This window comes from Leptonychotes weddellii, chromosome 7 (assembly GCF_054177405.1).
Source record: "Leptonychotes weddellii isolate Sample4059 chromosome 7, ASM5417740v2, whole genome shotgun sequence".
Taxonomy (NCBI): Eukaryota; Metazoa; Chordata; class Mammalia; order Carnivora; family Phocidae; genus Leptonychotes; species Leptonychotes weddellii.
The window spans coordinates 35,045,705-35,059,509 of NC_138375.1; the positions used below are offsets into that span (position 1 = coordinate 35,045,705).

Here is a 13,805-nt window from a genome sequence, read left to right on the forward strand (position 1 = left end):
AAATAATACATTATATGCTTAAAAAAAAAAAAAAGAAGATAGTAGGAAGGAAAAAATAAAGGGGGGGATATTGGAGGGGGAGACAAACCATGAGAGACTATGGACTCCGAGAAACAAACTGAGGGTTCTAGAGGGGAGGGGGGTGGGGGGATGGGTTAGCCCAGTGATGGGTATTAAGGAGGGCACATACTGAATGGAGCACTGGGTGTTATACGAAAACAGTGAATCGCGGATCACTATATCAAAAACTAATGATGTATTGTATGGTGACTAACATAACATAGTAAAATTAAATTAAATTTAAAAAAAAACTAATGATGTAATGTATGGTGACTAATATAACATAATAAAATAAAATTTAAAAAAAAAGAAATGCTCATAAAGCATTTGAGAATTGCTATCTGCCATAAAAAAATAATAGTACAATATCCAAATTTCATTAGAAAACCATTACTTACACTTTTCTATAAAGTTTATACTTCATATTAATCTACTTAATATGGTCAGGGAGACTGAAGAGCTTGAGATTAATAATCCTACAGGTGATGATGAGAAAGAGAGCTTAAGGGATATGAAAATGTTTCACAAAGATGTGGAAGACTTATAAGGAAATCTTTGTCTTTGTCACCATATTTCTAAAACAAATCTACAAGATAAAACCAATGAAAAATCATTTTTTTAGATGCTTTGATTAAATAACAAGAAGTATCAGGAAAGAAGAAAACCAAATATTTGGTAATAAAGTAATGATGAAATTATTAAGATAGAATTTACTAGATTTACTAAATAGAATATTTTAGACTTCATTAAAATTAAGATATGAAAAAATAAGCTTGAAATAAAGTTCCGTGAAAAATATACTGATAAATTCATTCTGACTACAACTATTATACAAATGTATATATGTTACACATATTTACACAGACATATACACAAAAATTTGATTATATATATGATGACACTATGATAAGTAAGCTTTTTTCCTCCCATATTTTAAATTGCTTCAAAGCTAAATTATATTTTTATTGAAAAGAAGAAATTGTGAATATCCAAACGACCATTTTTTAGAGAAAAAATAAACACTAAGAAGGAACAACTTGGAGCAAAACAGAGCATGAAACTGTAAAGATAGTCAGCACTTATTCTTGTTTCATTTGAAGAAAAAGTAAGCATGCCTTAAAAGGAAAATGAAGCAAGGGGCTATGCAAATTATTTGTCAAAGAATTGGCCCAGGATACAGACTTAAAAACTAAAAACTGATTTTAGCCATGATTGTCTGCATCAGTTGGTTTTCTTCAATATTTCCAAATCCACTATTGTTCAAAATATCACATGACATTTTCCATTCAACTAGCATGAAACCCTGTCATATTTCTTCTTCTATCATCCCCTCCCCGTCCCTGCCTGGATCTGAGTCTCAATTTCATGCCAAGGTGCTGACTTAGCAGAAATGCCAAGCATAGTGGCATGGTGACTTCTACCCCTAACCACGAGACACTTTTCATTTATATTCATCAAGGAAGTATTCCAGAGGCATCAAACCATGTACCCAGATTTCAGTTTGTTATTTGATTATCCCACTTAATCCTATTAGATACTGATCTTTTAAATAGCACAAAAACTGCTGACAAAACGCCTCTGCAAACATCAAAAACCCCCTATATGAGAAGTATTCGATTTCACAGTAACTGACCTCTTTTCTTCCCCATTTAGAAATCTGGGGATTCTTTAGGAGCACTTTCTCCATATATGACTAAATGGTTTAGTTTCTTCAGAGACCTGGATTTAAAGTCTATTCCCACCTTATGGAGACTCTTTCATTTCTGTTTCTCATGAAACCTGCATTTTAGAGGGGATGCATACTGTATATAGTGGTATACACTATATAAATAAGATACATAGAAAATGAAATATCTATTAATGTCTAAGAATTTAAAATATTTTGAGAAAAAAGGGACTCCAACACACATATGGAAAGGCAATATAAACAAAAACAGACGAAAGCCAATAGGTTTAAAAAAAAATCATGTAATTATATATAGGGAAAATAATAGAGTGATTATGAGATAGCCGGTAAAATGTTCATCTAGAGGAAGACACAAAAAAATCTTCTTAGGTGACTGATATTAATAGAGTACCAGACCAAAGTTCGAAAAGCCACATCATGAACAAATCATATTATTTACTCATGCCTCCATTTCCTCATCAGCTACATGGATCTAATGAGAGATCTCATTAGATCTTTCAACTCACAGGGAATTTACAGAAATTATTATATTAATATTACAATGTAAGTGCACTTGTGGAAAGCATAGCTCTATAAATGCTGAGAATTTTCTTTTTTTAACCTTCATTATATTCTTTACCAAAATGATCAGGAAACAGAATAAAACAATAATTTAAAAAGTATACTTCTATATAAAAGGTTTCCATAAACTTAACAGGTTCTTTTTGTTTTTGAAAGACAAATAATACAAAGATGAAAAGTTCCTAGAATCAAAATAGTGTATCAATTGGTATAAAATATTCAAAATATTGAGGAATTTTTCCATGTAAATTAGTAAATATTAAAAAGCAACTTCCTGGGGCACCTGGGTGGCTCAGTAGGTTAAGTCTCTGCCTTCTGCTCAGGTCATGGTCCCAGAGTACTGGGATCAAGCCCCATGTCAGGCTCCCTGATCAGTGGGGAATCTGTTTCTCCCTCCCCCTGCTTGTGCTCCCTCTCTCTCTCCCTCTCAGTCTCTCTAATAAATAAATAAAATCTTTTAAAAAAAGAAAAAAAAAAGCAGCCCTCCTAAAAAGACAAATACAATTTTTAGTTCTGGCCAGTGGTTTTGGCACTATTTCATGGGGGAAGAAAAGAAAGGACAGCTGGGGCTAAATTGAAGTCATTCTGTAAGTTGAATAACAATTTCCTCAGTTGCCTTTACTATCCATCTCTATGTTCTTGATGTTTGTCTTAATTGGTACTTAAACTATTGCATATTTAATCACCTACTATATACTAAGCTTTGAGCTGGGTATTTGATAATGGGGAGAGTGAAATATAGTCCCTGACTTTGAGGGTTAACTGTTCACTGGAAAATGCTAGCATGTAAATTCTGTAGAATAAAGAGGCAATGTCCACTGTTGATGGAAGTGCAAACTGACGCATACATTTGGGAACAACTTGTTTTTTTCTTCTAAAGTGAACAGGCACCTATTCTATCACCCAATAATTCCAACCCTAAGTATATGCCGAAAAGTAATTCTTGCACATGTTCACTCATGCAATGCTCAAGAATGCTCACAGCAACATAATATTTAAAAATTGAGAACCCAAGCATTAATCTTTAAGAAAATAAAGAAATTAAAAATAAATAAATGTAAAATTGTCTCACAATGGAATGCAATTGTGAAAATAAATTACCTTCAGCCCATGGGCAATACCATGGAAGAATATTAGGAATACTGCGTTGAGTGAGCAAAACAAACTGCATACAGCATGATACCATTTTAATAAAGTTCAAAAACAAGATATGTATGCATTACATTTTTAAAAATACATACATATCAGGTTACATTACTGTAAAACACAAAAGAAATATAAACCCTAAATTCAGCATAGTGGTTTTATTTAATAGGAGGCAAGAAGGAGCACTGGGGAAGTGCATCCAGGTAACTTCAATGGAACTGTCATAATCTAGTTCATAAGTTGTTTGGTGGTCTCACAGTTCAATTTATTATTATGCTTCTTATTTTCTTATATGTTAAGAATATTTTTGTTTGCATCAAATTTCTTAAAATAAAAATTAAATAATTAAAAAAAACTTTTCATATCATGAAATTGCACTAATTCTGTCTGAAGAAGTTCAGGAAGGAAGCCATGACATTTCAACAGAGCTAGAAAGCTTAATTCATTTTCCAAGAGGAAAAGGGCATGAGCAAGGGCCCAGGGATGTGAAAGAGCAATGGGATAAGTGAGAAAAATGTATTGAGGCTGGAGCATAGGACACACGGGAGAAGACGCAGATGATGCTGACAAAGGAACTCATCACTTCTGTGGAAAGCCATATGTTCCAGAAAAGGAAGAAGTTTATCATGTAAGCAATGGAATGATTCTGATGTCTTACTTTAAAGCAGGTAAGTTACAAGATCATTTTTTTCAGAAGGAAAACCATCGTGGCAGAATTGTGGAAAACAATCAGTAGAGGAAAGACAAGTGATAGCCTTTCAAGGGGGTGATGCAGTAGTCCAGGTGGCACAAGATGAAGATTTCAACAAAGCTTTCAGTAGAGAAGAAAAGAGATGGGCATAAGGTATTTAAGGGTCAATTATAGCTCAATAAATCTGGAATTTTAAGAAAAGACATTTACAGGGTAGATTTGGCATTTAAACAGATGTAGGGGGTTAGGAATAATTAAAAGCCACAGACAACCGTAAATTTTGATATTCCTTCATAAGTTCATGGATGATGAGGCTTTTAAGCAGCTAACATGATGGAAGAAATGGTTTGGCAGGGGAGATTATTTAAGTTTGGGACTTGCTGGGGTTGAAAATGTTTGGGAAATCCACTTGCATATGTTGGTAGGCACTTGAAAATACTGTAGGAAGTTAGTATAGAAACTCAAATTTATGTACCCTAACTAGTAGCTGTGACCAACAATTAAAATAACGTCCTTTATAGAAAGAGCAGCAAGAAAAACTTGAAGAGTACCAAGGATGGATGAAACTTGGGAAACAAGAAATAGAAAGAGAGATTTAAAGGAATAGAAGTAGTAGTAGTAGTAGGTCTCCTCTCTCTAGAGCTGTTCACCTTGACTAGTTCACTCACTCCATTTCAGGTGCCTTCTACTTTTCTTCTTACTGCTTTCAACTATGTTCTTAGGAAAGGATCACCCTTAGGAAAGGATAGTCCTTTATTCTCCTACTATAAATTTGTTGCATAGATTTAAGCTACTATGTTAATTTTCCCATACTCTGCATTTTAAAACTCACTTAGTATTGTGGATTTGAATGCCTCATCATCAGTAAAGAAGGTTTCTTTTTTTTTTTAAGATTTCATTTACTAACATAACATAAGAAAATAAAATTTAAAAAAAGATTTCATTTATTTATTTGAGAGGGGGAGATTGAAAGAGAGAGAGAATAAAGGCTGGAGTGAACATTCAACTCTCCTACTTTGCACTGAACTAATTCCTCCTGACTTAAAAGTTTTGGAGATCAATGCTTTTCTGTCATAACAAGAAGTAGCTCTACTATTGAACCTCAGTTTTCTTCTGTGTGGATTAAGTGGTAAAATTTACATAACATACTTAGCATAGTGCCTGTCATAAAATACATGTTCAATAAATGTTGTCTCTAGCGATCTATACTTCAGCCTGCAAAAACTTCTGCTAATTCACAGTAACCCTATCCCCCATTCTCTCCCAGTGATGTGACACAAGATTGTCAAGAAATGCTCTGCAGGATGACTTATGAAAGTAGATTTCTGTGCTGGAGAAAGAGATGATAGTTATAAAGGAATAATAATAAGAACAAGACAAGAACAAAACCAACAATAATCAGAGTATTAATAAAGAGTGTTTACGTGTGCCAGATACTTTGCCATCACATTCCACACAATACTTAGTGCATAAGGTATTTAGTTTGTACATTGCCTTTTTCATTTCCAAATATTAGTTTTGGCTGAAGACATAGTTATTAATGAAAGTTGGTTCTAAAAATTTGTGAAAGTACCAAATAAAAAACCAAAGCAACAATAGGAGGAATTAATATGTGAGAAATGTGTCACTTCATTAACATTACCATGGAAAACTGCAGATTATAATCGTTAGGAAGAGAGTAAACTTCAGCACAGTACTCTCCCTTTTACGTCTTCATTTCCTTCTGTTCCTCCTGAAAGTGGTAGTCATTGACTCTAAAATTCATGTTACTTCTCAGAAAGTCAAGAATAATTGACATTTTCAGATATTATGCTGCTCTCCTCCTGTTTCTCATTAGTTGCAATCCCAAGATTTTTAAACTATCTAAATGCATGCTTGATATTTTTAAGATTAACCATTCTATAGTAAAATGAAAGGACCATTTTTTCAAATGGCTAAAGAATAGAAATTTGAGTCTAAGAAACTGTGTATAAAGAAGGAATAAGAGGGAAAAAAACAGCAGTCAGCTGCTTCCTCATTTGGTGTCAGTTCAAGACTGAATTTTTTTTTAGGGAGAAATGAAGATGAATAGGCAGAAGCATACTTCAAATGATAATTATTAGACCAGTTATTGAACACACCTAAACAAAGTTTGCCTAAAATCATATCTAATTTCTCAGTCAAAAGGTTTTCATTTTTTAGTCCCAAAATTTTGTTAAAAATTATATTCATATATTCATTCACTTTTTTAAAAAATCCATATTTTATGGAGTGCCTAAGTGGCTCAGTCAGTTAAGCACCCAGCTCTTGGTTTTAGCTCAGGTCATGACCTCAGTGTCCTGAGATGGGCCTGCATCAGCTACACGCTGGGTGTGGATCCTGCTTAAGATTCTCTCTCTCTCCCTCTACCCTTCCCCCTGCAAATCCATATTTTATAATAGAATGTTGATGCTTTATGTACAACTGATGAATTTTTTCATCAATTATGTATTATAAGGATGGGAACATAGAATAAATGAGGGAGAAAACAATTTTATTCTGTTTTTAATTTAATTTGACAAGAGGGAGACAAAGAAAGCCATGGCATTAAAGAGATTTCTCTCTTTTTGACATCTTAAATTTCCTGCTTTAGGTAAGGTCATGTTTTTTATTTTCTTCTAAATATTTTTCACAATAAACTTGCTTTTATTTGTTGAGTATTTATTTTCATTTCATATTTTGCATAGAAGGAATCAATATCTGATTTTAAAATAAGAATGGGTTACTCAGAAATAACCACTGAGCAGAAGATATCAGCACACAGCAGAGAACTGATATAAAATAGACTTCTGCTGCCCTCTTTTGGAATAAGTAAGTGAACAAAACCACTTCTGAGTCTATGTATTTTACTATTGTCTGTGTCCTACCACAGCCACATTGCTTAGGAAACAAAGGGCTAGGACTCAGTTATCAAATACCCTGTTATTTAAAAATTGGAGATTTCATTTTATGGATACAAAAAATGTTACTTAGCAAAGGATTATTTAATAGCATACTGTATAAAAGTATAACTGCTTTAAATACATTAAATCCAATTCAATGATAACCCCACAACATAAAATAGTAATCTTATAATCAATATTTTGGATTTCAAGTAGGCTTATAGTTACAATTTTCAGTATAAAATTTAAAAAGTAATGGATTTAATTATGAAAAACATTAGGAAAGCCTTTATTTAGTCTACCATAATTAAGAAAAACCTCTGGGTATATTTTAGTTTCTAATATATTTATACCCATTTTGGCAATAATATTGAAACTTCACAGTGATATTACTATCATTCAAAGGTAGTTCTCAAATGTTTGGTAAGCCTGTAGAGATTTTCAGAATTAGATAAATTCAGACAAAGCTCAGATCTGATCCTACAATTCATCACCCTTCCCTTCTTCCACCAGAAAAACTACCACAAAAATGTATGGGCCCTGATATTAAACTTCAGTAATAACTGTAAATTACCTCTGATACCAAGCAGAAAAAAACAAAATCAACAAAATATGCATATGCTTTTGCTGAGATGGACCAAAACAAACAAACAAACAAAACAACAAACCACCCATCAAGTACAGTGTGTATCAAAGTCACAAGAATGTTGAAATCTGATAACGTTCCTCAGCAGTATGAGCTCCTTTGGAAAGATGCATCTTGAAAATATGACAAAATAAATGACTGCATATAATAATTCTAAGCAGGAACAACCTAATATTTCAGGATACTAGAATACACCATCAACAAACAGAACTTAAAACAACAGCAAACAAAACAAATAAGTGGACTTGGGACAAGATAAATATGTGGCCAAAATCCTCACGATAAAGGACCATTTTTTCCTTGAGAAAAATTTGTTTTTGAACATACCAAAATGAAGTTTTAGAGGATTTATTCATAAAATTAAATTCTTCCACTATGGCATACAAATACCTGACAGCAGCTTCATGTGTGGACAAAAGCCTTGCTCTCATCATTCCATGCAATGAGAAAATTTAAAACTCTTGGCTACAATATAACACATCAAGAGCTAAGATCAAGAGTTGCAGACATGAGTATAATTTAGTATATAGTTTGATGTAAATAAATGATAATCTATAAAATATCTATGTAATATATGGAATCTTATAATCAGTAGTCTTCTTTCCTTTTTAGATATTTTTGTTATCCTACTATTATTCTATGATATTTAAATGCCTAAATCAAAATACTTATTAACTGAATTAATACTAATAATTATAAATATGGGTCACCAAACTTCCATCTTATTTTAAAACTACATAAATTTGAATTCTGTTATCATTCAAAAGTGACAAGATATTTTAACACAGATGGCAAATAAAAATTATCAACTGATTAACAAAGATTATATTATTAGAAGTAAAATCTCTGGATAAATTTTGGACTAGAAGATGATCATGGCAATGAGGTATAAAGAAGCTAAATTATGTTGTCTTGTTGCAGGAGTCCAAACACCCAGGTGCAACTAGCCATATTGGATATTGTAGAGTAAGCCTAGATCTATAGATAAGTAATTTGTTTGATTTGGGGTAAGAAAATTAAATAGACTTTGTCTAGACGGAATGACCTCACTGCATACATTTGCTCCCACAGAAGCCAGAATCTAATGAAAATTCTAAATTACTTTATTAAATAAATGTCTTTAGCTATGCATATATGTTGCTTTCTATTGAGGTCCTAGCAATTCTACTGTGGCAGTAGTAAATTTCATACTGCATTAAAACTGTAGAAAATTCCTGTGACATGAACATAACAAATTATACAGAATTCACTACACTCTTATTTATTACATTTTTGTAGTGTGGGTTTCTATTTAAATTTACTACTATCAAAAAAAACTACTACTATCAGCGAATAACCATGCAGTCTTAATAGGATCCTACAAACTAAGTTTGGTGATTTTAGGATATAGTATATAATTATTAAACAAATAAGAACTGGCAGAAATGAGAACACAAAGAAAATCCCAACTTGCTTGCATTGTCTATTTCTAATATGAGTGTGTCTGTGTAAGTGTGTGCATGCATGTTGCTTTGTTTTAAATTTAATTTAGGTTTTTATTATTGTTCTTTTGATTGTGGTTTACTAGGTTGGGGAAATTAAATATTTAATTGAAGGAAGATATAGGGAAAGGTATGGATGGAACTTTAGAATTAGGGGTGAAAATGCTCTGATTGGCTGACGGTGTCAATAACATAACTTTCAAGAGAAGTTAGCTATTCCAGAGGAGGTAGGCTGGCAGCAAAACTAAACTTTTTATTTGAACCACTCATACTATCTTTTTATATAACTAATATTTACTGATTCATATCACTATGAAAGGATCACATCCTTTAAAATCAATTTCAAGTGCTGACAATTATTTGGGCTACTTTAAAATACAAATACAGTAATGAACAAATGGCCATGGTGAATAACTTAAAGGAGATACAATAATTAGTATGGCTATTGGAGTTCTGAAAAAGATACATGGTGAAGTAAATGTCTTGCAATTTTACAAGTTATATGGATTAGGTATCATGTGTATGAAGTGGTTGCAGGTTCTTAGAGCAATAGTAAAGCAGTTTCCCCTGTTCCATAGTTTGTAAAATAAGAACAAAACCTGAAAAATAGCTGGCAAGATATAAATATGCAGGTCCCTTTATTTTAAAACAAAAAATTCTGCTGATTTTGCCACTTCCAGCAGAGCTGAAAAGTCTGTGAGTGATCAGCATTTCAGTATTCCTCAATACTACAACTACTTAGTCATTGTGGGTTTTTTCCTCAGTTATTGCCCGCTGGCTACAATCAATTTCGATTGCCACTGGCAAGTCAAACTTACAATGCATCCATCTTTCAAAGCTTGGCATAAAAACCCAATTCTAACTTGGTACAGAGTGACTCAATCAGTTCCAATTCTTTGTCTGCTACTTGTGTTGAGAAGTGCAGAGACAAGCACAGGGGACCAGAAGCCAGGCTGGTGATGATGTGGGAAAAGATTGTCTCTTTAGTGCCAGAGGAAATAGATTCTCACCCAAAGGGAAATAATGCAAACGGCTGAAATGGGATAAGTATTATATACCATGATTTCCACACCAATACTTAACATGAGGCTGCCAAAATTTAGCTCCTTTCTTTTGAGAACTTGGGTTCCCCATCTTGGGGCATCAGATGGATTACAGGACTTCACAATTAAAAGGTAGGGTTTTGGGGGCGCCTGGGTGGCTCAGTCGTTGGGCGTCTGCCTTTGGCTCAGGTCGTGATCTCGGGGTCCTGGGATCGAAACCCCCCATCGGGCTCCCTGCTCAACATGTCTAAAAGAGAGGTTATAATGCATGAAGGGCAGCAGCTATAGAAAAAAAGGGACTAAAGGCAAAAAGGAGCTCATGGAGCTTCACAATGTGAAGAAGTTACAACAACAGTCCTCCGGTCCTAGCATGGGCTAGTGGAGTTTTTGGGTCAGGAAAAGGGTAAAAAACACCAGCCCTATTTAGGTCACTCTTTATGCTGTGTGATGCCCAGAAGGGTGTACTGGCAGCCTTATTACACCAAACACATTTTGCCCAGGCAATGACTAACCACCAGCATCTGGCAAGCACTCAATCACTACGCAAAAAGCATTATCCCTTTCTTCCTTGCTAAGAAAAATCCAGTTCAGATTGTGTGATGATGTAATCAGCCCCATGGATAAATCATGTTTAGTAATTCTATTCTCTTTTCCCTGAAGATTTGTGCAGGGTTATATGTAAAACCAAAGTATAATCAGTTAAACTAAATAGAAAGTTGGCTGGATATACAGGATAATAGATGTAATTAAGAATACGTTCTTTTTTCCATTTTTACCTTCACTCTTTTGTTTTCTACCTAGGATGCTGCTATAGGAAATTATGATGCTTAGAGCTCTGGCTACCACTGTGACCAAGAGTGGACCACTGTGATGCTGATCCACTCAGTCGGAAAGAGTAGAAAAACAGAAATAACCTGGATCATTGTAATATCACTGAGCTGTTGTGACCATCTTGTACGCCAGACCTCTAGTTACTTACAATAATCAAATGTCATTATTGTCTAGCTATTATTGTTAGAGCATTCCATTACCTAAAACAAAATTTAATCCTTACAGTTACATAACAGTGGTGCTGGAAGCTCAGGTAAGGTAGCATAAGTAATTGTTTTGAATGGGAATATTCTGATTTGGGCAAACAACAAGGTTGTTGCAAGCCAAGTCCTCAGCAAAAAATTGGCAGAATTGGGTGCATTATTCTTAATGAGTCTAGAACACTGCCTTCTAACACCAGAATGCAAGTTCAAGTCTGTAAAAGGAAACTAAGTGTTAGGGCAACCTGTGGACATGGACTCTGTCATAAGCAAAGGAGTAGCGATGGGACATAAGAAGGCCCAGGTATAAGATGAAATCTGCCACTCTAATAAGGAATCCACCATTATCTACTGACAGATTCATATGGAGAAAAAGTCAGCAAGTAATTGCCCAGACCAAGTTTTAGTGAACTAAATTTTCTCAGGTCAAAGGGTTTACCAAGATGAAGAAGCCTCCACGGACTTCTCATGTTTCAGCCTTGGAAATAATAATAGGAATAAAAAGAAAAACAACAATAGTCACTGCTACTATTTGTTGAATAACTAGTATTTGCCAAACATTAGATTAATTATTATCTTGATTAACCCTAATAACAGCCACTACCCAGGAAAACACTAGGCATATAATAGGTCTTCAATATCCTTATGTTCATTGTAAAAATGAACATATGAACAAATGATATAACTCTTATTAATTCCGTTTAACAGATGTGAAATTAAGACTCAGAAAAGATAAGCAAATAATGCAAGACTATATATCCATATATCCACTTACTATCCAGTAAGAAGAAAGACTAAAATTTAAGATCACGTCTTCCTAATCCCCAAACCCATGCCCTTAAGAATCTGGTCCATAGCATTGCTTCCAAGGTGTTCAGTGGATGACCAATTTTTTATATTTAAATGTAGTCAGTGCACTTATCTTGTTGTGGGGTTTACTGGGTTTGTATTAGATGTCTAATCTCTGAGGTTCTGAGGACTCATTTATCTGGATTATGGATGACTGAATATTGAACATTATTTTCTTGATATATTCTTCTTTCTTCCACTTAGATGGAGCAGGGTTCTTAAATGGCATGATCTCCAAGAGAGGTATTAAGTGGGAAGTGCCCTCTGCCATAATGATGGACATTGGTTACATGGATATTGTAGTCAACTGATCATGGATTTGTCCATTAAAGTCTAGAAATTAGAGCCTCAAATTGGAAGCAAGAGTCCACCAGCCCCAATTCCTTAGAAATAGAAAATATCTCCCTGTTCCATACCTCTAATTATGGCCATTAGGAGTAAGATTATAGAGTTCTGTGGGCCCTGATTTGTCCCCTAATATCTTGCTAGCTTGGTTGAGTTCCCACAACCAGAGTTAACATCAGCTCTGGCCTGAAAGCCAGTTTCAGAGGGGTCAATACTATTATGTGCAAGTCACCTGGGCTTCTATCTGCTCTAAGATACTTATTGGGAGTATCTATTTATGATTAGCTCTTTTATAACCAACTGGGTGACACCTCTCACTGGGAAACAATTGACATGTGAAACACACAAATAATTAATACTACCCTAGTTCTTTAATATGAAATGCATTTAATGTAGTTGTTGATAATTCTGTACTGGAAAATTATATAATCTTTGATATGTGCAATACATAAATTTTCTTCCCTATGGAATATCTTTGGAAAAATTTTATTGTTGTCTGAGAAAAAATCATATTCATCATAAAAATAATAATCTTTATTGGTTATTAATGGTTAATTATCAGTAATTAATTTTAATTAAAAACAAAATACTATTAATGGTGACCAATAACCCACTATTAGCTACTGGTATGAAAAATTCCAATAACTAATAATTCTTACCTACTTAATATGAAATACATTTAACATAATTGCTGATAAATGTTTCCTGGAACAATCATGGGGTCTTTAATTTCTTTATGGCATAAATTGTTTCCTTATCACACAGTATGTCTTCATAAAATTATTATTTTATTCTGAGGGAAAATTCTGCTAATCATCAAATAGTAACCAGTGAGTCACTTTTCATTGAGTGTAAGGTGTGTGTCTCTTGAGCTTACTTATTAGATTAGTGCTAGATTTTGGTCTATTTATCTACCTAACGACTGAATGAAGACTCCTTTGATTCAGAATTGCTGAGAATGCAGAATTTGAAACAATTTCCAACTTTGTAAAGTTATGCAGTGGCTTGACCCATTTATTCATCACAGGTGGAAGAATTACTCTCTTTCAACTGACCTGAATTTATGTAATGATACTGATTGAGCAATCAGCAATGCTTTTATTTTAAATTAAACAAATATTTATTGAAAACCTTCTATGTACCAGACACTGTACCAGATCCTAGACTTGTAAGGACAAATCATGGACCCTGGTATGGAGACAAGATGTGATGTTTAGTAGCAGACATTTTTTAAAGTATTTTTTTTAACTAAGTACAAAGTTCATATAGAAAAATGCAAAACTTATATAGATTGATGAATTTTTACAAAATGAACAAACTAATATAAACAGCACCTGGAACACAAAATGGATCATTATCAAGACA

The 13,805-nt window shown here is 33.7% G+C and overlaps 1 protein-coding gene across 1 annotated transcript in view; it reads left to right on the forward strand.

The window, feature by feature from the left end:
* LOC145722514 (tripeptidyl-peptidase 2-like) overlaps positions 1-10,584 on the forward strand; it is a 306,110-nt gene extending 295,526 nt beyond the window's left edge. Inside the window, exon 2 of the mRNA XM_081825795.1 lies at positions 10,529-10,584. Coding sequence (XP_081681921.1) covers positions 10,529-10,584 — 56 coding nt within the window. The remainder of the gene's footprint in view (positions 1-10,528) is intronic.
* Positions 10,585-13,805: the final 3,221 nt, after the last annotated feature.